Source organism: Alosa pseudoharengus, unplaced genomic scaffold (genome assembly GCF_046254945.1).
Source record: "Alosa pseudoharengus isolate Yale_2024_CS ecotype anadromous, Long Island Sound unplaced genomic scaffold, YU_APseudo_1.1 YU_APseudo_1.1_scf_6, whole genome shotgun sequence".
NCBI classification, from domain to species: Eukaryota; Metazoa; Chordata; class Actinopteri; order Clupeiformes; family Clupeidae; genus Alosa; species Alosa pseudoharengus.
In genome coordinates, this window is record NW_027468848.1 from 25,841,582 (window position 1) to 25,865,603 (window position 24,022).

General features: G+C 49.4%; 1 protein-coding gene across 6 annotated transcripts in view; it reads left to right on the forward strand.

Moving 5' to 3' along the window:
* Nucleotides 1-24,022, forward strand: part of tet3 (tet methylcytosine dioxygenase 3) — a 45,984-nt gene that overhangs the window by 11,400 nt on the left and 10,562 nt on the right. For 3 of the 6 annotated variants that reach the window (XM_076270620.1, XM_076270626.1, XM_076270624.1), the window contains exons 3-5: nucleotides 13,010-15,947; nucleotides 19,683-19,773; nucleotides 23,081-23,174. In XM_076270620.1, coding sequence (XP_076126735.1) covers nucleotides 13,010-15,947; nucleotides 19,683-19,773; nucleotides 23,081-23,174 — 3,123 coding nt within the window. Of the gene's footprint in view, nucleotides 1-9,662; nucleotides 10,055-10,957; nucleotides 15,948-19,682; nucleotides 19,774-23,080; nucleotides 23,175-24,022 lie in introns of those variants that run through there. The other 3 variants (XM_076270622.1, XM_076270621.1, XM_076270625.1) reach the window with 3 other exon arrangements.

Genomic DNA, 24,022 nt, shown 5'->3' on the forward strand with positions numbered 1-24,022 from the left:
TCAGGCAAGGTAAAGGGAGTAAAAGTTAGTGGGTCACGGACGCATGCGCAGACGGCGATGTTTGTGTCTGTGAAAGCGAGCACGTGCCTCTGTGTGTGTGTCTGTGTCTATGTGTGTGTGTGTGTGTGAAAGCACGTGGTGGCGGGCGTATGGACTGAAGTAACCTGTAGCGCTCGACTGGCGTAGCAGAAGAGCTGTTTCTCACTTCCCTCCTCTTGTGTGCGTAACAGCGGTGCGGCGGCATTCACTCTCGGTGCTCGCTCGCTAACAATGCGGCACATTACACAGGCCGGACTCAGTGCCGGAATAAATACTGCCGGAGACCAGCGCTAATCGTCTCCCCCTTCGGCAGGCTCCGCGTCTAGTCCGATGGACGTCGGTTGTCGGAACCCTGCGCTTGGCTCTCGCAGCCTCGGCTGGCCATTTGTTGTTCCTCTGCTCCGCTCTTGACCCGCTTGCAAGGCGGCTTAAGTCGCGACTTTGACGCCGTCTGCAGCACGAGTTCTTAACTCGTCACAGGATCACAGGGCCACCAAAGCACTTACATGGGCTACGTACTGTCAGATGTGAGCGGAGGTGGAAATTATCCTTGATGATATGTTGCGTGCTGGGCAGGCAGATGGTGTTGGCGCGACAGCTTCCTTAGTTTTTTTCTGTTTTCATTGGAGACAGCAGCACTCTCTGCTGAAGAATTTTGTGTTTTGTGTTGTAAGTGCATTTTTTACATGGTAACATTAGCCTTATCTTGTTTTACCGTTTACAGAAAAATTGCTCTGTGGCAATACAGTGAATCAGCCAAGCATATCTCAAGCCCTCACCAGAGCGTGTTTTCGTACAGTTCTAATTGGGTCGTGGTTTTTGTGTTCGTTTTTCCATTTCAAACTTGGTTTCTCAAGCTGCTGTCAAACCTTAGCCTAAAGACCCCCACACACAGACACACACTGTTTTCCATTGCCATCGTCATGTCCCTGTCAGTCATTTGTTGTCATGGAAATTCAATACACTATAGCAAAAGCCACACAACTACCCAAGAGAGATTAGCAAGCATGCTACAACTCTGTGCACGTCTCTCTGTTGTTTTTGCCGCGGCTCTGCTAAAGAGGTAGCTGCGAGATGGTGGTGGTGTTTGTGGTCATCCAGGAAGCCTACATCATCTTCTGTTTATGCAGTGCAGTACTTTTTCTCTTCTCAGTCTGCTGCCAATGCCAGGCCTATATGGTTTGGAACTTGACTTGAGTGTAGCTTCTAGCCAACGTTTATCTTCAGGACAAACTAAACATTTGGTTGGAGTTCTTACTAGAGGTCTGTTGAGAGGGCCTGTTATTGTCTGAGCTACATTCACCCCAGAGTCTTACCGCAATGCAACACTGTATGCTTTTGATAAGACGTGTAATTGTATCTCTTGTCAGTCTCTGTTCCTATGGTGGTATTATGGTGTCAGGTCAGTTTCTGGCCTTGTTCGTTAACGTGTATTTGTTTTTACAGTTACAACATGTCATGGCTAATTTCAGCACTAGACTATGTCACATTTATTACGCATTAATAACAGATTAAGATCAGTTATAGCTGTTAAAGTTGTTGAAGTAAGATCAGTTGTACTTGAAAAGGAACACCAGACAAGCATTGTCTTTAACATTCTGCCTTTGAAGAATGTCTGTCTCCTTTGTAAATAAACACACATAATGGCAGAAAAAATAGTAAACTCCCTAAAATAATATTTTTGACCTTCTGATTCTTAAAAATGGAAGAGAAGGGGTTAACCGTGACCTAGTTTCTGTAGTAACACTGAATGGCAGATGACATCATCACTGTAATTATAGCTGCGGTCCACGCTCAAGGTTGGTCATGTGATGTGCCAGTCGCGTGCATGTGTGAGCAGGGGGTGGATGGATTTAGGTATGGGGTGTGTATAATATAAGCGAGCCTGGGTTTTTCATCAGTCTCCGTAGCGACACACAGAACCGGATTCTGGATCCTTTCACTTTCTTAACTTCTCGAAACAAAGAAGTAGGCCTATGGCCTGCGCTGTTACAATGCTGTAAAAGATGTCAAAGACATGCGTGTGAGATACAACCAGAAAACACGTACATGAAGAAACATGTCCCAATAGTGTTCTCTTTTGGTCGAGCAAAATAGTGACTCAACCCTTTTGACCACTGTGCACACATAGGCTAATGCTATTTCGAAACAGGATGTTTAGCAGGAATGAAGGGGGTAACCTGTAAGTTAAAGTTGCATCCTGTTTTTCTGAGTGTTACGAAGGTATGCACATCGTCTCTGCATGTGAAAGAGTAACCATGTCAAGGTTTCAGTTTCAAGCCCCGCTACCACTGCCCTGCAACCCCACAACCCCATGCTCTTACGTTCAAGCAGATGCAAACATTATGTGCACTGGCTTATGTTGGTTTCATTTAAACGTTAAATAACACTTATGTTGTGTTATCAAAGGGAAAGGTAGACATTTTCTACCTTTGCCTCAAGTCACCTGACCTACATAGATAAATGCTTAAGCTTACATAAAATAAGTTCTGATTGTGTGGAGATAGAGCGCACTGAGAGTGGACATTTAAATATGCTGTCCGTAGCGATGCACGTACTGCACTGCAATTCATGATGACTCAAAAGTGCAAGTGAATCTGTTCATTGAAATTATATGAGAGGAATGTGACATTTTCCAAAAGATATTAGCTGTTATTAGTAAGGCTATTTTTCACTGGTGTCCATTGAAGACCGGGTATTAATTTCTGTTGTCTTTGATCGTCCCTTAAAGTTTCCTTAAATCTTTTCAGAAACTTTTGAAATGAATGTCATAGTCTGTGTTTGTGTTGGTTTGTTTGTTTGTTTGTTTTTGACTTTTTCTGTGCCTGACAACTCCAGTAGGGTTGTCATGTCTGCCTTTTAATGAACATCGCACATCGAACTGTCCTGTCTCATCCTACCTGTAGCCTACTATTTCTGTCCCAGTTCCATGTTGACTAGTGCCATGGTGGCTCCCAGTGCACGGCCACATAGTCCTATACCATGAGCCTTATACTGTAGGTGGCGGCGGTGCTGCCGCAGTTAATGAAAAATGAATGAAGGAAGCCCCCACCCGCTGAGCTATGGCAGCGTCCAACACCGGCCCCCAAATGAGCGCTGCTGAGCTGAGCCTAGCCTAGCTTGCACTTGCAACGTCCAAGCTTGCAGCGCACAGCACCTCCACGGCCGTGGTCAACCACACCACACCACACCACAACTCAGAACTCCTCAGCTCTGCACCGGCTCCACCATCACCACCACCATCACCACCACCACCACCACCACCTCCACCACCACCTCCCCACTGCCCCGCCGGGTCTCTGCGCTCTCTCCCTCTCTCTGACTCTGAGCAGAGCCCCTCTCCTGTCACATCTGGTGCGCAACTGCACCGAAAACCTGGCCGTGGACTGCGAGCGAGAGGCACCGTCCACAGACACGGCCCTGGAGAACGCAGCCAGATGGAGCCGGCTCGCGTGGCGTCATCCATCATGCCGCTCTCTCTTTCCCTGAGTCATTACATAGGCCAGGAGCATTAATTGATATTACGAGAGGTGTGTGTGGACCCCAGCGGACCCCCTCAACTAAAGACACAGGAGTGTTGTGCCATTGCAGTGCAAGTTGCCTGTTGCGGTCTCCATAGATGTGCGCTGGCCCTTTAAGAGTGGCTGCGCCGCGGCTGAACATATGGGGAGCTAATCTTAGCCTGGCTCCTGGGAGAGACAACGCTGGCAACGAGCCACTGTGCAGAGCAGAGCCTCTCTCCCACTCTCCGACACTCAGTCGTTTCTTTCGCTCTTTCTTTCTCCCTCGCTTTCTCCTTTCTCTCTTTCCATCTCTCGCTATCTGTCATGGAATAAGCCCACAGCTAGGATACACCGAGAGTTGACAGCCACTGTCCGTTTTTTTTTTAGTGCCGCCGAGGTGCCAGTGGAGCAGAGTGCTATTTCAAAATGTCCGCCCCTGAAGCAGACCGAGAGCGGGCGCCGCTTTGATGCGAGTGCCGCACGAGCGAGAGTGACATCAGCCCTTGGCTCGTGCACAGTCATCCTAAATCTTGCCTCTGCTTTTAGACGTCACGTCAGTCCATTGTTCTTGGGAGCTTTCTCTCTCTCTCCCTCTCTCTCCCCCCCCCCCTCTCCTTTTCCTCTCTTTTCCCTTTTCCTCCGCACGGTCTCTCGTGCCCCCCTCCCTCTTCTCTGAACTCGTTCCCCTCTACTCTTATTTCTTCTTTTCGCTCTCCTTTTCTCGACTTATCTCACAAAGACCAAGCACTCCTTTTTGGGTGGGGGTGGGTGGATAGGAGTTGAATGTTTTTTTTCCCTCCCCCTTTGCCTTGCTTTCACGTGCCTCCTTATTGAATGATGAGGATGGCTCCACCCTGGTCCACCCCACCCCCACTCCTTTTTTTCCTCTCTTTCTCTCCCCCATCTCTCTCTCTCTCTCTCTCTCTCTCTCTGTCTAGCTCTCCATCTTGCTGCATCTATCCCTCCCTGCCCCCTCTCCCTGCCTCTTTTGTGAGGGCTTCTCTGAGGAGGGGGGGCCATGCGTGCTGACTTGCACGTGCCATGTGTCAGAAAAAAAGACGAGGCCTAGGAGTTGGAGACACAGCCCGATACCCAACACCCACATCCTGATAAAGGAGAAGCCCGGAGGGGTCAGAGGGGACAGGGATGACAAGGAAAGAGAAGGAAAAGAAAGTGGGGCAAGGGAAGAGAAGAGGAAAGCAGACGCAAAGTTACATTACATTACATTTAGCAGACACTTCTTGACCAAAGTGACTTACATGTCAGCTATATTACAAGGGATCACATTGTCCCCGGAGCAACTTGGGGTTAAGTGCCTTGCTCAAGGGCACAACGGTGGAAGCCGGGAATTGAACCGACAACTTTCAGGCTTCTGCACGCTAGCCCAGCTCCTTAACCACTACACTACCACCGTTACCGTTACCACTACCAAGTTATGGTTTTATAGCTAATAGTGATGGGAAAATTGGATGTAAATTAAGTACTGTAGATGTATTGGCCTTTATGAGTTCAGCATATCCCGATCAGGCTAGGAATCACATCATTAAACAGGAAATGGCAAGGAAAGAATTTGGCTATGAAGACGGGGTTAAGGGAAGATCAAAAAGCACTTCAGCGATAAGAACAGTAATCGCAACCAAATAAATGCCTGTGAAATAGCATGCCTTTTGTGTGGGCCACTCTCACTGCCATTCATAATCTGCCGCAAACTCACAGAGGCACCTGCTGACCCTAATCCTGCCGGCATCTGTGAGCGAGACTACGGTTGTGGCTGCCTTACCGGCCAATCGTAACAGCCTTCCGTGCCACGCGCCCATAGTGGCCGCCCATCTGTGCAGCCTGGATGCGATCCTATCTTAAGACAGTCGTGGCATGTTATGAGTGTTTGTGTAGGTTGTGTGTGTTTGTTTTGTGTGTGTGTGTGTTTGTGTGTGTTTGTGTTTTGTGTGTGTGTGTGTGTGTGTGTGTGTTTTGTGTTTGTGTGTGTTTGTGTTTTGTGTGTGTGTGTGTGTGTGTGTGTGTGTGTGTGTGTTAGCCAGGCTTACTACAATGCAGCCGGTCAGATCATTATGACTACAGGGGACTGAGCTCAAGACAGACATAACATAGTGTCAGGGCAGTGTAAGTATGTGTGTGTGTGTGTGTGTGTGTGTGTGTGTGTGTGTGTGTGTGTGTGTGTTAGGGGTCAGACAAGAAGTGGGGTGGGCAGAGATGGGGGATCGGGGAACAGAAGGGTTCCAGGGGGGTCTTATCTGATTAGCTTCTGTGTGTCCAGTCTCCCCTGATCTGGATTTACAGGCCAATACCCATCAAATTGGATTGCATGTGTAGCCATTTAAATTCTGCAGACCTCCCCTCCCCCACTCCGCTGCTCATTGCTGTCACTGCAAAAAAGGATCTTTCCAAACTCAATCATCCTTGAATTCATCCTCAGAACCCTTTGATAAAGATCTTTCAGTTGAGCATACACACTTAACCTGTTTGAGGTGTTGAGCTAGGTTAGCGTAATGTTCATACTACACTGCAATTGCACAGTATCATTCTTATGTCTATGCTGTCTTGTTTGTGTTGTGCATGGAGGTGTGGGGGACATGCGTGTATGCTCGTCTGGGCGCCGAAAGTTCTGAAACCCACACTTGCCGTTTGCTGTGTCAGTGTGGGAGAGGGTCTGACTAATTCCCCAGCGACCAGATGACTCAGTGATGTTATAAGTTAGCCTGTTTCTTACAATATCGCCCCTTTTCACACGACTCAGAGAATCCTGGACGTGTAAGGACGTGTAATTCTGTGAATTCAGACCAGGCTGTGGAGTGAATGAGCATAGTCATAGTAATGAGTTTGAAAGTGCTTACTTTGTGGTTTGGTTACATAACACACGCCACCACAATTACTGTGATCGCACGTCGAAGAGTCCCGTTCGTGGTGGAGGCTCTTTGATATTGTGATGTCAGATTATGTCGGAAATGATGACGATGAGTGCTCTGATGCAGGTTAAGTTCACGGTAGTGCTCGATTTCTGATCAAACACTTGTTCCGTCTGTCTTGTAAGTGTGTCTCATGACAATGAATTGTGTTTGGTGACATTTTCTTCTTCTGATGGGATCCATATGAAGGTAAAACAGCTTGTGCTGTCTTTTTAGAACTTCTAGTGTCCTACCACTGTTGTACTGTCTTAACTACTAATGATGGTCAAGAAATGGTTAAACTATTTTTCAATTCAAATTTAACACCAGTAAATGAGGAATTTGGACACTTGAGCTCAACACCACAGTAATATCTTTTGATATGTCTACATGGCCTGATTGGGATATGGGAGAAAATGAAATTGGTGTTTGTGTCATGAGGACTATGCTTCTGATGTCATTTTCTTTATTGTTCATCCTGGTTAAAGATAGTCAGACTGATTGTTGATATGTCATTAGTGTACAGTGGAAACATGCTGGTAATTTTTGCTCTTGTAAGGCATTGTCAGTTTTGCCAGTCATATTCATTTTCCTCGAATCACTGCTCATCTTTCCAAGAGTCTTAGCACTGGGTAGCGCCAGCCTATGAAAGGGTTAAGTGAGCTCGCTGTGTTAGAATTGCTGTGTCACTAGAGAGGGAGGGCGCGCGGGCGAGAGCTCAGAGGGTGAATGAATGAGTTTGTGTGTATGGGTGTGTGTGTATGTGTGTGCGTGGCTGTGTGTGTGTATGTGTGTGTGCGTGGACAGCATAAATGTGCGTACGCGAGTGTGGGAGTACCCACACGCTCACACACTTCCGTACGGCACATCTGCCCACCTTTTTAAAAGACAAGCAAGGCGAGCGACTCCGGCTTCTGTAGGACGCTGATGATGTAACCGAGATGTCATAATCACTGTCTCTCCTTCTCCCCGTCTCTCTCCCTCTCTCTCTCTCTCTCTCTCTCTCTCTGTCTGTATTTTTCTCTTCCTCCCCTTCCTTTCTTTCACTCGCTGGCACCTCCTCGGTCTGTGACGGAGCGTCTCTCAGCCTGTCGTTGCGAGGCTTGCTCGCGCGAGCTCGGCTGCCGAGTCGCACTGTTTTGTCTTTGGGGCTGCCGCTGCGCTGTCTGCTGGCGCTAAAGCTAGGCTATGCTACGCGCCGTCCGCCTCATCATCACAGCCTCTTGCGGTCTGACGGGACCAGAGACGCCGGCGAAACCGAGAGAAATCTGTGGCCAACAAAAAATGAAAGACAAAAACAGAGTGTGTGTGTGTGTGTGTGTGAGAGAGAGAGGATGATAGACAGAGAGAGAAATAGGGAGATGTGAGGGGTTATTCAGGTTAATCCAGGCAACGGGCAGCGGAGAGCTTGTTGAGCGAGCGGCCATAATAAGCGAGCGACCGACTCAGAGTCGCCAGCGCTGGGCTGCTTCTCCCGTTCGGCCGCCACAGAGCCGAGCTGGTCGGATCCAAAAACAACAACGCTGCTGCTGGAGAAACAGACAGTCAGGGAGGCGAGAGCCGCTTCTCGACCACTGACTTAGGGGCTGCGAGAAGTGAGCCAATGGAAGAAGTGGCACAGTGGCTGTGAGGACAACGTGGCAGAAGATAAGCAGGACCTGGAAGGATGGAGACCAGGAGTGGGAGAAGGAGAGAACGGAGAGAAACAAGACTACGAAGGGAATGAAAAAACTGCCAAGCGATGGAAACATTAGGAAGAGGTTCAACTCGAAGAGGCGCCACAACCGTCGCCCCCCAAGTCCAAAATCGCTCCCGCCGGTCATTGCCTTCCCTTGATTCCCCCTCTCTCCCAGCTCTTCGGCTCTCAACTCCAGAGTCCGTTGGGCAGCGAGCTGCTTCCCTCCCTTTGCCTCTCTCACTCTCGCTCCCCGGCTGGCTCGCCAGCTTCTGCCTGTCTCCCAGGCTGCCGGCATAGAGAAAGAGAATCAGAATAGAAGATGTCTGTTACATCTCCAAACGGCCGTGATTATCACCGCTCTATCCCTTATTATGTCTCCCCCGTCTTTGCCAGTCTCTCTCCGCGAAGTAATCATGTCGGTCCTCGGTCTTCGCCATCACGGTGTGCGTGTTCCCTCTACCCCTGTTTGCCAAAGGAAACCCATCAAGCCTGTCTGACACATAGTAGTAGTAGTAGTAAGTGTGATTCAGGTTTTTCTGGATTAGTCATCTAAGTTCACCCTTGTCTAACTGCCAAGAGCTGGTCTGTCAGCGCAAACAAATAACAAGTGTACCGGTAGCGCGATGATGCTACGCTGTCACCCTTGGTGTCTCAAAACCCCTAAGTCAGACCGAGTCCCCTGAACGGAACTAAGAGAGCTACATAAATCCTAAATATGAATTCTGTTTTTTATATGCTAATGAAAGGAGCAAAGCGATTATTCTGGAGATTTTTAAATATCGACATGGTCACAGCCTTGCGCCTAACAGCTGTTCTAAAACGAAACCAAACATTCTTCAAAAATGAGCGCTTTCGAGCCACAAATGTAGAGGGTATTTTTTGTTAGACACTTTCTTTTTTCCTTTGACTTTTTTTTTTCATCTGTGTCTTTTTCCTATTTTCACTGGGTTGAGATTCTCGATGCATGTAGCTGTCTGTCTGTCAACCGCAGCTGCTCCTGCCTGGCTGCGCAGCTCTCACAATCCCATCTTAAATGGAGGACAGAGGAGAATAACACAAACAGCACATTTTGGAAAGAGAGAGATAGAGAGAGAGAGAGAGAGAGAGAGAAGAAAATGAAGGCGCTCTTTATGTAAGATGTAATTTCTATGAGAAAGAGCGAGACAGGAAAAGGAGAGAGGAAAAGAGAGAGAGAGAGAGAGAAACAGCAGGAGCCCGTGCTGCAGCGCAAGGCTGCGCCGCCGCGGTTACAGCTAGCGTCCATCCCCCCAGCTCTCCCAGCCCTCTCTCTCTCTCTCTCTCTCTCTCTCTCTCTCTCGTTGACTCACTGCACACTCCTCCATTCCGCTGTACGTGCCCACTGTGCCTCACATAATGGCCTCTCTCGCTCTGCACACAGAGAGGAGGGGGGGAGGGGGGGAGGAGAGGAGAGGAGGGAGAATGAGAGCGAGGGAGAGAGGGGGAGGGAGCTCGAATGAACCAGGCAGAGCGAGCGAGTGTGAGAGAGAGAGAGAGAGAGAGAGAGGGAGGGAGCGACGGGGGCTGAAAGGAGAGCTAGACCAAGAGCATACGAGCAGAGGGGAGAGAAAAAAGGGGATATAGAAAAGAGAGAAGGGAGGAGCGGAGCAACATAATGAGGGAGGAAACAAGGCGAGAGCAGAGAAGACCGACAGCCGAGAGAGGAGACAGAGAGCAAAGTGTGCGTGGGGGGAGGTGTGTGTGAGCGCGTGCGTGTGTGTGTGTGTGTGTGTGCGTGCGTGTTTACGCTTGTGTGCCGCACTGAACGAGAGAGAGAGAGAGGGGAAAAAACACACACACCAGATTGCCAGTGGCTCTCTTTCCTCCGCTAACCCGAATCTGTGTTCCATGCACTTCTCTTTGTGTCTCTCGCATTACGGAATCACCAGTAGCTGTGTCAGGAGGACACTAATGTAAGTAACCGTGGCTATGCCTTTTTTTTTATTTCCACCGCTCAAGCCATTTTTTTTTTGTTGTTTCATGTGACTCTTTCTTGTATTGTGTGTGTATGTGTGCGTGTGTGTACGTGCGTGTGTTTGCCGGCGAGCTCTAGGGAAGCATAGTGAACGGGGAAGGGGAGGGGTGGTGTGTGTGTACGTGTGCGTGCGTGTGTGTGTGTGTGCGTGTGTTTGTGTTAGTGTGTGTCTGGGTGTGTGTGTTTGGGGGGGGGGGTGGGGGGGGTTATGTGCCTAAGTGTGGATTTGTCTTCAGCTGTCTACTCTCAGGCTTTATACCCTCTTCTCTTCCTCCCCTGTTCTTTTCTCTCGTTTCTTTCTTGCCTTCTTTCCACTGTGCTTTGTACTGTCAGCCTCCCGGGGGGGGGGCATCTACCGTGCTCCACCGGCACTGACAATGCCGCTAGTGGCTCGCCTGAACTGGACGGGGGAAAAGAACTGTGATAGGGCGGTGGAGAATATTGGATTGCTCGCTTTAATTTAAAATGCAGTGTGTGTTGTTTAAAGGGCCGTATGACTCCCTCCCACGGGTGTGTTTTTGTAATTGAGCGTGTGCGTGTGTGTGTGTGTGTGTGTGTGTGTGTGTGTCTTAACAGGTTGAGCAGTCTGTTCAGGTTGGGCGTGTTGTGTTGATGTTTTGGTAGTAGCGAGGGGGGGGGGGGCGTACGAGAGTTGGGAATGCGCTGCTGGCAGATGCCGGCACGCGCTGGCACGCCGTAAATAGTTGCTGGAGCACGTGCTCTACCCGCTGTCAGAGCAGCCGTGCTGAGGTACGTGCAGGTGTGACCAGGCACAATGAACGGAGAGAGAGAGTGAGGGAGAGGGGGGGGGGGGGGGACAGACACTGGCCACTGGCTGCCCCAGACAGGTGTTGCCAAATGTTGTGCTTGACTCGGGAGTTAGCTGTGGAGGATTCCTATTGTTTAACTTCCTGCACGAGTGTCTTGGGAATACCAGTCCTTTTGCCGGCGTGTTGGTGTGTTGTGTTTGAGCGTACGTGAGCGCTGTCGTTGTGTACGTGTTCTGCATGTACTTTCAGTTTTGACTGAGCCATGGGTGTCATCTTTTGACAAGAAAAGAGGAAAGGAGACTAAGCATGACACGTTTGTGGTCAAGCTCTTTCAAAATTACTGTTTCCCCGTGACTGCTAGTCGGCAACTCTCGCTCCCACACTGGGGACATCAGAGACAGAGAGAGAGAAAGAGTCTTTCTCACGAACCTATGAGGTTTCCTGTTGGCCCCCTCTCAGACACGGGTGAACCCAGAGAGGCTGAACCACCAGCGCATCCAATAATAAGTTACTTCAAAAGAAAAAAGAGAGAAGAGGACACCTGCTCAGAACTCTCCTTCTACAGTTGGCTAATAAGACTTTGGCCACAAACATAGAGAAACTGTTTAGCAGGTTCTGGGCAGTTTTCAAGAGTGCCAAAACTGTGCTAAGACAAAGCAAACAAGGGAAAAAAGCCTTTTGTTGGGACTAAACTAGTTTTGTTGCGAGGACCATTGTGTTTATGGCAGTTCATCCACTATTTCAGCTTAATCATTACCAGCTGGAAGAGGTCCCTCTTGGCACCCTTAGTAACCTGTTCTACATCCATAGTGATTTGTACACAGCTCGATGTATGCCTGTTAATGTTGAAATGTTGATGTTAATGTTAATGTTAATGTTAATGTTAATGTTAATGCACATACAACAATTCACATACATATATTATAGCCTAAATATTCCTACATATCAGTGGACTCTACACAAATTTGGTGTAGGCTACCTGTGTGAATGTCAGACATACACACATACAAATTATGCCTTCATGAATATCTGCTTGAAGTGCTCAGTTTGCAAATAGCTGCATAGTGAGCTGTCACGCAGATACCCACATGCAGAAGTAGCTCTGTTTACCACTCAAATAAGGAAGCAGAAGAAAAGGGCAAAGGGAGAAGTGACACCATTGTCACTGATAGTCCAGGACTTACACATTGCATCAATTGAGACAGTTGTGTCAAGGCACAAAGTAATGGAGAATTGCTTGGTAGTAAAGGTGTAAAGGAGGGTTGTTTTTAGTAGGTCAACTGTAACCCTCCTGATCATCTGACTAACCACCATCTTTGGCCACACACTTTTAAATTGTAGTACCTTTGCCTGGATTAGAGGCAGGGACAAAGCTGAAGTAGATGAACTTCAGATGACAGCGCTGAGACTGATGGCGCAGCTGATGCAGCAAAACAAGTCTGTCTATCGACCTTCTCCTGCGCATTTCATATGTATTTATGATGTGTAAACATGCTGCATCCAAAGTAGCCGCTGATTCAGTTTGCCACTACATATACAAACCTGTTGTATTGTATCATCATATCATAACAACCCTCATATACTCATGTCCTACTTTCAGTTGTACTTTAGCCAAAGGGTAATCTTGATTGATGGAAACACTCTGTGTACAGTATGCAGTTGGCACTAGTGACCAGAAGAACCTGTTCTGTGTTTAAATGTGCAGATGCTAGTGTGTTAATCAGGAAATATGGCCTAGTCAAAGCTTTACAGAGGATTTGCATGTTTGACTGTTGGTCATTGGGAGTGTAGACCACTGTAACAGAGCGCTATTGTAAGACACTGCATGCAGTACAATGTGGAGTCATAGCCTACCTGTATTTTTGTTTTACTTGCAGTTCTCGGTAGCTTGCTTACAGTGCCAAGGAAGAACAAATAATTGCTGTTTTACAAATTAGTCATTTGTTGAGTGGGTGTGGTGAGCTAAACCAGTATGAGTCGAGATGAGTCAGTGACTGTTCAGCTCATTTAGTGGATTATCTTTCAAATAGGACACATATGGGTTTAGACATTGGAATGAAAAGCAATGAGTTACTGCCTTGTTTTGTTGACCCACATGTGTCTCCTTATTTCTGGATTTGCAGACTGTTTCGAGGGTGGCTCTGGTGCATGGCCCCAGTGGACGTGGCCAGATGGAAATCGGGTCCCATGACCACCTGGTGGACGGCGTGCTGAGCCAGGAACCGGCCAATGGCGTGAGCAGGCACCTCACCTGCGAGGAGGGAGACGTGAGTGGAGGCGAGGGTGCCGGCAGAGGAGGGAGGCCTCAGGTCTGGGGAGCGGGCACCGGGAGCCATGACAAGGCCTCCTACCCCCAGGGCCAGGCTCCACCGCAGTCCCAGCAGCTACAGCAGGACTGCTGGAGTGGGGGCACACTGAACGCCGTGGACATGGAGGACGCCAGGAACCTGGTGGCGTTCTCGGCCAGCGCCGGGTCCCTCCTGCCGTCGACCGGGCCCGAGTCTCAGCCCTGCACGGCGCAGCTGTACGAGAAGTTCAACCAGGAGATGGCGGCCGGCAGGGCAGACAAGGGCGAGCGCTGCCCGCCCGAGGACATCAACACTCTCCAGACGGCCCTTAGCCAAGCCAGGCATGGCCACAAGCCCCCCAACTGTGACTGCGACGGACCCGACTGCCCCGACTACCTGGAGTGGCTGGAGAAGAAGATCAAGCTGGCGGCTGACAGCCAACAGGGGAAGACACACTGCAAGATGTCCGAAGCACTCCAGTCGCATCCCCAACCCCACCAGGCTTCCCAGCATCCTCCTCCCCAACCCAATGGGGCGAGCAGCATCTGTGGGCAGGGCGCTCCTGCGCAGGCCCTCGGTGAAAAGCCTCCAGCACTCATTCGCTGCTCCCCGGCGCCCATCCCATGTTCCCCCAGCGTGCTGTCCATCGCAAAGGAGAAGAACATCAGCCTGGAGACGGCCATCGCTCTCGAGGCTCTCACCCAGCTGTCGGATACCATCCCGCAAACCGTGGACCCTCCGGCGGAAGCGTCCATTAATCACCCCCAGCAGTACGCGGCGCACCATCAGTCGATGCATCCCCAACACGGGACCAGGCTGATGCCATCATCCCCCGCACCGCTGTCCTCTTCCTCCCAGATGCCCCAGCAGCAGCAGCAGCAGCAGACCGTCCGTCCTGTCGTGGACCCCCAGCAGGACTCCCGCTCCTGGGAGCAGCACAGGCCCCAGTCTCAGGGGGAGGCACCTCGCACGATGATGCCTCACCATCCCTCCCAGTACTCGCCCTCCGTCTCGCCCTTTTTGGGTCCGCCGCACCCCCGGGACGACACCCGGAGCCCCCTGCCCCAGCAGTGGCAGCAAGGCCCTCGCGGGAGCTCCCCCAGGCCCACGTGGATGGGGGTGATGAACCCCGAGTCCCAGCCCCAGTTCGCTCCCCCGCCCCAGGGCAGCAACGACCCCATGTCCGAGCTGAAGCAGCTGCTGGGAGACGCCAGCGGGAAGTACGTCAACGCCGGGTTCAGGTTCCCCGCCCCTCAGCCCCTGCCCAACGACATGGCTGGCCCACACCCCCGCACCCCCAACATCAAGCAGGAAGTGGATGGTGGCGAGTACCTGAACTCGGCCATGGCGCGTTACGTCATGATGAACGGGCAGCAGCTCCAGCAGCAGTACCCCGGGTCCCCTCTCTCCCCCGCCACCCTGTCCATAAGGCACTCAACTCAGGCAGCACTTCAACAGCACCTTCACCACAAGCGAAACCTCTTCTCCAACTCCCTGTCCCCCGGCCAGCGGGCCCCCATGGCCTGCCAGAACCTGCGCAAGTGGTGGCCCCAGATGCCGGCAGACATGCCCATGATGCCCATCAAGCAGGAGCCCAAGGAGCCCAAGAAGAAGACCCCCCAGAGCTCCCCGCTGACCAAGCTGGGGCCCCCCTTGCCCAAACCCAAACAGATTGTCATTAAGAAGGTCAAGCAAAAGGCTTCACAGCCCACCTTCCTCCCACATAATCAGATCGTCGTGCAGAAGGCCACGGCGAAGGCCCAATCCCTCGCCGCTCAGTTCCTGCCCGGCATGGGGGCAGGGTCGGTCCCGGCGTTCCCCTTCCCGAACTCCTCTCAAGCTGTCGCGGCACCCGTGCCCCCAGCTCAATCTCAGGAATCCATTTTGAACGGTTGTAGTGTAGCTCCCTCTTTGGCGTCCAGCGTTGCTGGAATCGCCCCGCCCGCGTCCGTCCCGCTCCCTGTTGCCCTGGCCGCACCACGAGACGACTCGGCGACCTCAGACTCCCACGGTGGGCCAGCGGCGTCTGCCGCGCTCGCCCCCACAACCTCCACACCTCAGACCTCCGCAGCGGCAGCTCAGCCCGCACCCCTCCTCACGGGCCTCAGCTCGCTCGACCCCAAGTTCGAGGACCTGATCCGCCAGTTTGAGGAAGAGTTCGGGGAGACCCCCGCATCGTCCACCGCTCCCGCCTCAGAGGCATCCACATTGACCACCGGCCCCAATCCTCCCCAGCCAGAGGCCACGGAGCCCCAACAAGATGCTAACTCAGGGCAAGCCAAACCCACGTCACCGCCTGCAGAGCAGCCCAACGCCCCGTCGGACGGCCAGCGGGCCATGGAGGTCGGAGGAAAGCAGACCGAAGCTGGCGTTGCAAGTGAAGGCGCACATCCAGTTTCCACCCAGTCCCTTGCTGTGAGCCAGACAGGTCAGCAGGGCGAGCTCCCCTCGTCCACCGCTGGTCCTCTCTCTCTTGACGCCCTCCTGGGGCCGGCGCAGCAGCAGTGCCAAATGCTCCAGGATACCTTCGCCACGCCGGCGTCCAAACGCATGAAGATCGAATCGTCTGGAGGTGTGACGGTGATCTCCACCACCAGCTGTTTAACCCCCGGAACGGAGGACGACACCCCCACAAAGGACGGCCTCCCCATGACGCCCTCCCTCAAAGGATTCTTGGAGTCACCGCTGCGCTACCTTGACACCCCTACAAAAAATCTGCTGGACACCCCTGCCAAGGATAACCAGGCCGAGTTTCCCCTCTGTGACTGTGTGGGTAAGTGATGGCTCTTCCATTGAAAGCCCCCAGCACACTGCACACTCAGCTTCAATCAGAACTAAATTTGCAGTATTTTTATAAGTCCACAGTTTGCATTAGGCATATATGTCACTCTACTCAATTTGTCTTCCTGGGCAGAGTAGTGAAAACTAGGGGTGTAACGGTACACAGAAGTCACGGTTCGGTTCATACCTCGGTTCGGACATCACGGTTCGGTACGAGTTCGGTACAATGGAGGGAAAAGCAAAACAAAAATGCAGAAAGCATTTTTTTGTACATTTCTCAGGCTGTACCACCTAGTGTCATACAGTCTCTTCCCTGAGCTATCTACAACAGCCTGAAGTGTGTAAGATGTAGGCTAAACAGTACAATAAGTACCCAGACTCCATCTGTAACTTGTAAACAAAATAAAACAATCAGCTATAAAACTGAAAATAGGCCTACAGCATCTCTTATTTCTGAAAGTGCAAATTACATAGAAAAATTATTTTTAAAAATCCACTTAAGCAAGACCTTCAACATCTGTGTTTAGTTGTATATGGAAGGGTCTACAATTTGCCTCAATATTTTTCATTGTGTGTAAAGTAATAATCTAGCCTACTAACTGTAAAAATATCACACTATTTTGCCTTTTTTTAAAAAACGAAATTGCTCCTTTCATTTCATAAACAGACTACAACTAAAAGTCACGTGACTTTGCCCTTTGACGTTAACTCACCGTAGCAAGGTTTGTTTATTAGCCTGGTTAGCGTTGTCACTTTACTGTCTATGCACTTAACACTACCAGCTCCTCATGTGAGAAGTTACTACCCCAACAGGTAATTACCACGCGATTTACATAGCTTTCTGTCATTTCGAAATCGTTTAATTTAAGCCATAGGTTTTGGCCCTATTTGTATATGTATCCAAAGGCTGCTGAAGCGCAGGGGAAGTTTTTTACCCCTCGTTTCAGTAATTGGTAGCTTACATCATCTGGGTGATGGCTTCAAATATGTGTAGCATTTTTTCCACTCACATACCCAACAACTGCTGAACAACGCCGACACAGTTTCATCTTATCCACCACTCTTTCGCCTGTACTAACGTTACTGTAACTGAAGTTCTCAAACTTGCGATCTTAAAGAGACCAACAGATCCTTTAACTCTTGTGGGTCGCCACCACTCGCTTAGTGCTGCTATATCTGACTGACTGATTTGACCGACGACCTGACAAAAAAAGAACATAGGCGCCAATCAGAGCTTCAGAGCTAAGGCGAGGCTACAGATTAGCGTTAGGTGTCGCTAAAGAACTCCTGTAACTCTCGCTACTTAACAGTAATTGCGCATGACATTAATTAATCCGCACACGAGTTTTATGTATTTTTATACCGTGTATTCTCCGTGTAAATTCATGTACCGAACCGTGACGCCCGTACCGTTTCGGTTCAATACGAATACATGAACCGTTACACCCCTAGTGAAAACAGATTGTTGCAGTGCAGCTTAGAAATTGTTGTCCTTTGGCCAAGGCTGATTATTATGTATGTACTGTAGGTGCTTTATAGTCCAGCAGCCTTCCTGCCAACATCATTCCGAGCCAGATATCAGCAGCCCATACCTGTTGCATTCTTTGTTTGTCGTTAACACCCAAATTGAGATAAAGCATGCACCCATACACGCAACCTATCTAGTTTTTAATCTGAAAGTCACTTCACAACGCCCTATATGCCCAACCATTATCACACTACCTATTGATATCCCACTTCGCTGGATAGACCCCATGGTCTGGTTAGCTTTGCTAGCCAGCCACAAGTGTTTCACGTTTGCCACGGTGGATCACTTCTGCTCCAGCACATTTGTCCGGGCAGTGGGGCGTGTGTGTCTGAGAATGTATATGTGCACCACTGCCGGGGCCCACCGCCTGGTCTGCAGTCAGCTCACAGTGCAAGGCTCTGAGGGGAGGCCTGTGGGGACAATGGGCCCAGCAGAAGGACTCCATTGTGTCCAGTGGGCCCGGCAGTCAGACAGGGGGAGGCGCAGAATGGAGCACTCTGTCTTTATATTACAGTCGGCCGATCTCCAAGGCTGACAGGAGGCTCCTCTGGGAGAACAGCCTCACGCAGACACAGACACACACACACACTCACACACACACACACACACACACCCACATACCCACACATGTACACAAACATGTACACAAACATATGCACAACACACACATGCACGCACACACACATACACACACAAACACATGCACAACACACACACATGTACACACACACACAGACACATGTGCCACATACACACACACTCACACACACAGTCACACACAATCACACAGTCACACACACACACACATACCCACACATGTACACACACATGTACACAAACACATGCACAGCACACACACACACATAGACACACAAACACATGCACAACACACACACACGTACACACACACACACACACACACAGACACATGCGCTACACACACACGCACACACACACATACACACACAAACACATGCACAACACACACACACAGACACAGACACACACACACACAAACACATGGAAGAGGTGTTCCTCGCTCTCATACTACAAAGAGCGCTGGCAATTGTCTGTAAATGGCCTGAACACTAGAGTGCTCATACAGTTGTCAGCTGGACCACAAAGCAACAACTAGAGGGGTTTTGTACAGATGCTTTACTTTTAGTTTGTCCTTTTTGCATATGCATTACATACAGTTTAGCACACAAAACAACAAAACGAAACAGACTTGCAAGAAAGAAAACCCAACTCAAATTACTTTTCTAGAGTATTCTAGATTATATTATTTCCACACGTTGTGGTGTGTGTGCTCATCTACCGTCGGCCAGCTGCCGAGGGCACTTGTTCGCTCTCTCCTGTTGTCAAGAGCAAAGGCCACCAGACAAGAGGTCTCCATAGCGAAGCCCTAGTTACACGCCCCACTGTCAACAGAGCACGAAAAAAAACGGCGTGTGTAACCCGACTCCATACACACACACATGCTATTTCTCACCCTCTCTCCTTCCTTCCCTTCTTGTCACTCAGTTTCTTTCGCACTCTGTCCCTCCCTCTCTCCCTCTCTCTCTCTCTCTCTCTCTATCTCTCCCTAATGTCACCAGCTTTCTCACTCAGTGCGCTGTTGTGCTGAGGCAGCAGAGAGGCAGCCACTACAAGTCTTTCCTTCATTTTTCACACAGGAATTTGTGGAGGGCACTCCCACGAGTCATTTCCTGCTTTGGCCCCACCCTCAGCTCTCCTTGTAGAATGTGACCTTAGATTGCCTCGACAAGCCTTCTATCTCTCCCTCCCTCTCTCTCTCCATCCCTTGCTTTCTCCCACTGCTCTCATTCTTCTTGACTCACTCACTCACTCACTCTCACACGCGCACACACACACACACACATACACACAACAAAGACGCTGGTATTCTTACAACACACACATACACACACACTTAAATCCCTTTGAAATGTTTTTTTTACTCCTCTCGAATACTCGCTGTCTGGAGACCTTATGAAAATGTCGTAGCCAAATGCTTCAGGGTGTGCCCGGTTTATTTTCATTCTCAGATGTTGACAACTGCACAGGACGCATGTGGTCTGCATTGGGAAAGACTTTTTGGGTGGGGAAACACAGTCTGATACCAGATCACATTCCCACTCAAAATTCTGCAACTCTTTTTTACCTTCTCCTGCCCTTTTCCCTACACTTTTCCCACAGAGCACATCCTGGAGAAGGACGAGGGGCCGTACTACAACCACCTGGGGGCTGGACCCACCGTGGCCTCGATCAGAGACCTTATGGAGGCCAGGTGAGGGTCCCAGACTTTTGATTTAGTGGAAATGCCAATCGAGTAAATACATATTTACAAACCTGCTTGTCATAAACTCATATGTGTTGTTCATTTGCTCAAGGTATTCACTCACTAACTCGCTTAGATAGTCTTACTGTTTAGCCCAGAGCTTTATGTCCGCATACATTTGTATTATCATGCTGTTGCTTTTACACAGTCAACAGTTGTGTGAAAGAGCACATTTGGTTAGCATTCGCCATGATAATTGTGGAACAATAGCAGCATTACACTATGCCACTGGAACTTCTGGAAGCCTATTTTCAACTACGTAATCAGAAGGTTTCAAAACAAATCAAGATTTTTCAAAGAACTACTTTATATTTGTGATCTTTTCCCTGTTACGAAATCAAATCAGATGGCATACACAAACACTTGGAAGATACCCCCACCCACCCACACCCACACACACACACAAACACACATGTTTCTCCTCAACACCAGACCTCATATACAGCTTTAGAGGGTGTGGGCAGTCCCTCTGGCTCCCAGCTGTGGTGGAGCGTCTCCCTGTTCCCTGGCTTCTCTCGCCCCCCTCGTGAGTGCCGACCGTGTGGCTCTCTACGCTCCCCTCCCCTCCTGTCCTGCCTCGCTGAGATCCCCTCCCTCCCTCGCTCGCTCCGCTCCTTCCCCAGGGAATCCCTGACCCAGAATCCAATCGCACCAACAGGAAATAACAGCATCAGCACGTCCACGCCACAACCACAGCCAGCGTCAGAGATGTGTGGAGAGGAGGAGGAGAAGAGAGAGAGAGAGAAAGGGAGTGAAAAGGATGTGAGAGGAGGCTGGTGAGGGAGGGAAGGGGAAGGACAGAGAGAGAGAGAGAGAGAGAGAGAATAGAGAGTGGTCATTGGCCAATGGCTATCCTCTGTTTTTGTTTGTTTGTTGTCCACAGCCCTAACCCTCCCCTGATTATGTTCTGTTTAGAGGTCTAGTCTATACTCATCCTCTTACATTAGTCTCCTCTGGCCCATCCTGAGAACGGATGCAGAAACTCACCATTTAAAGATGTGGAAAGATCTCAGAGATGTAGAAGTGGTGTTGGTTATGGCTTGTGTAAATGTCACTGACATTTATCGGATAAAATGTATGTCTTGTAGACTAGGATACGTTTCAGAGGAAGTGTAATTGCATTCAGCACCTGCAGAATTATTCCACTCCTCCATGTGTGTGCAGCAGGAACAGTTATTCTGGATGACTGAATAAGTCATGAATGTAAAGCAATCCATCAGTATACAAAATGAGTTGAATAGTTTCAAACACTTCAGTGGAACACATAGAGCAACACTGGGACAGTCCCTTTTGACATTTCGCTGCACTTTGTCTGGACTGAATAGACCAGAATAGTAAGGCGCATGCTCATGTGAGAGTAAACAAAGCAACACGTGGGTTACTGCCCTCTCCCTGCCAGTCGTAAGTATTGTTCCACAGACGCAGCGTTTAAGTCCGCGCATGGTACGCACCATGCTAATTTTGTCACCAGGGTGATCCATGCAGACTGTCGGCGCAACACCAACATTTGGTGTCCATGCGGACATGTGCTTGTTTCAAAGCACTATCTCAGGGTCATATGTTATAGCATATAACAGATGTTTCTATCCAAAGATACATATCTTCATTAGTTTCTTTGCATCCTGGAATTAAAACTACTGGAGATAGAATGAGAATTTAGTTTATTTGTTCAAGCTCCAGCAAATCGAAACAGCAACACCACCTTACATTTCCAACAACAATATTTTAAGGTTGGTAGTTATCACTATTTAAATACAACAGTCAGTAAGGGGCAGAGAGAAGTATACACATACTGTATAAAAAATAAAAGTCTTTATTTACATGACATGGAGATCTGATTTCAAATGTTGTGACTGGGAGATTGAGCTTGTGTTCTGAAATGTGTCTGCAACAGCAAAACCAGTAGACTTTGGTGCCACAAATGTGTATGCATCTGCATTGCACTATGTCCCTGTGCTGTTGCAGTGGAGGAAGTAAACACTTGTGTTTATGTCTATGATCATTTGACTTACACAACTCATGGACCTGATCGTATATTTCTTTATCTTTCTTTTTTGTAAGTCTTTGATGTAAATTCTACAACACGAGACCTCATAGAAGCATTTAAAATGTTAATTCACAGCAATCACCTTTAAACACCAGCAGAAGTGTTTCGATTTGCAGGAGTAGGCTTGTCCTTTCATCCTTATTTTTATTCCAAAATGATGAGTCCAGGTACCTGAAAGTGGACGATGTGGGCCTAGTTAGCTCACACACTAAGCTGTGTCAACAGAAGCTGAGTAGTTGTACGCTTGCCGTTCTCACACTCCTCACGTGGTCGCTCTGTGTGGAGGGGCACTTGGCTGCACGGTGGCGGGATTTTAAAGCCTCCAAAGGAGGAATGACTCATCATTCCCCTTAGAGGGGCTGGAGAGAGGGCGGGGGGGGGTTGGGAGGATGGGTCGCCCTCCTTTTGTTTGCGCTCTGGCAGGATGACATAAGAGCCCAAGGCTGACCCGACCCCGGCTCGGCCTCCGACCCCTCAGGCCCACCCCTGTGGATCCCCCGCCCGTCTCCCAATGGCCCTGCAGATTATTGTGGAGGCTTCTCGTATTCACAAGAGCCCCATGTGGTCACCACGCTTGGGCCGCACTGGGTGACTGACAATATTGCAATGACAGGAGAGGAGAGGAGAAGGGGAGAGGGGTCACAGCTCAGAAAGGATTTGGTTTTTTTTTTGTGTGTGGATCCAATCCCCCCCCCCCCCCCCTCCTTCCTTAACCCCCCCCCCCCTCCCCCTCTCACTCCCACTCCCATGCAAACAAACCCTTGCCCATATAAACAGAGATAAATATGCCCACATACACTCACACACAGTGACAGAGGCATACATGGAAACACATATTTGAGATAGTGTTTAGTTTTACACTTTGTGTGGGATGAGTTCAGCGAGCCCTCTACCCCACACTGGTGTGACTCGCAGCAGTAGCCTGTGAACAAGCCCAGCTGCCAGAGGCTAAAAAGATGCTTACTTTATCTCCATGAGAAAGCATCTCCAATCCAAGCATTACATCAACAACAATTCATCTCATGGATTCCTACTCAAAACTCAATCCTTTTTTGCCATGTTTGTTTATTTTGTGTAAGCAGTGATTTCTATAACTGCTTAAAAGATATAAAACAGGAGCATTTTTGTGTCTGCACTGTGATTTGCTGAAATTTGCTGGCTATCGGCTCTTTATCCTTTTCTAACCACTGTCTCTTTGACCACACGCAGGTACGGAGAGAAGGGAGAGGCCGTCCGCATCGAGAAAGTGGTTTACACTGGGAGGGAAGGAAAGAGTTCTCAGGGATGCCCAATCGCAAAATGGGTATGTTGAAATGACATGCTGTAGTGACAAAGAGAGACGTGCTGTAGTGTCGAAGATGTTTGCCTCAACATACCTAAAATGTAAAAAATAAACTATATGGCGGTGAACTTTTAATTTGATTTAATTTGGTACATTGGTAAGTACAAGTACCATGTGCAATTGGATGCTTGAGGAAAGGCCACCTGATGACAGACCTCTGGATGGTGGCATATGCCATAATTTCCCAACTATTAGCTGCGGTTTATACATTTGCAAAATTTCTTCAGCTATGAGGTTTATACACGGGGGCAGTTAATATGGTATTAATATGTTTTTTGTTTTTTTTTACTTGCATAAAACACTGTCCTGCGGTTTATACACAATGCGGCTAATACACAGGATATTACTGTACTGTGTGCAGGGCCAGGGGACAAGTGTTTTACAACACATTCATCATCTCCTGTGCTTAGTGCACTGTAGTGAGGACATGAGAGTGTGAATGATGGGCCCCAGGTCTGTGCCATGGTATGTGTGTGTGTGTGTGCGCGCACGCATGGGTGTATGTCTGTGTGAGAAAAAGAAAGAAAGCAATGGTGAGAGGCAGGAGAGGAAGACAGCTCAAAAGATGAATTTGGAAGAGAGAGTGAGAGAGGTCTGTCAAGACAGTGTCTCCTGACAGCTCCCAGCTTCAGTGAAGTTTAGACTTCCACCAGTGGGAGAGGTGGGTAGTGTGTGTGTGTGTGTGTGTGTGTGGATGACACATGGTGCTGCCAGGCAGGGTGCGATCATCGTTACCCCCCGACTGTAAAGCCGCAGGGGGGCGGCGAGGGGGAGCTTGAGTGCTGCTGACCCAGCACTCCGGCTCGCTG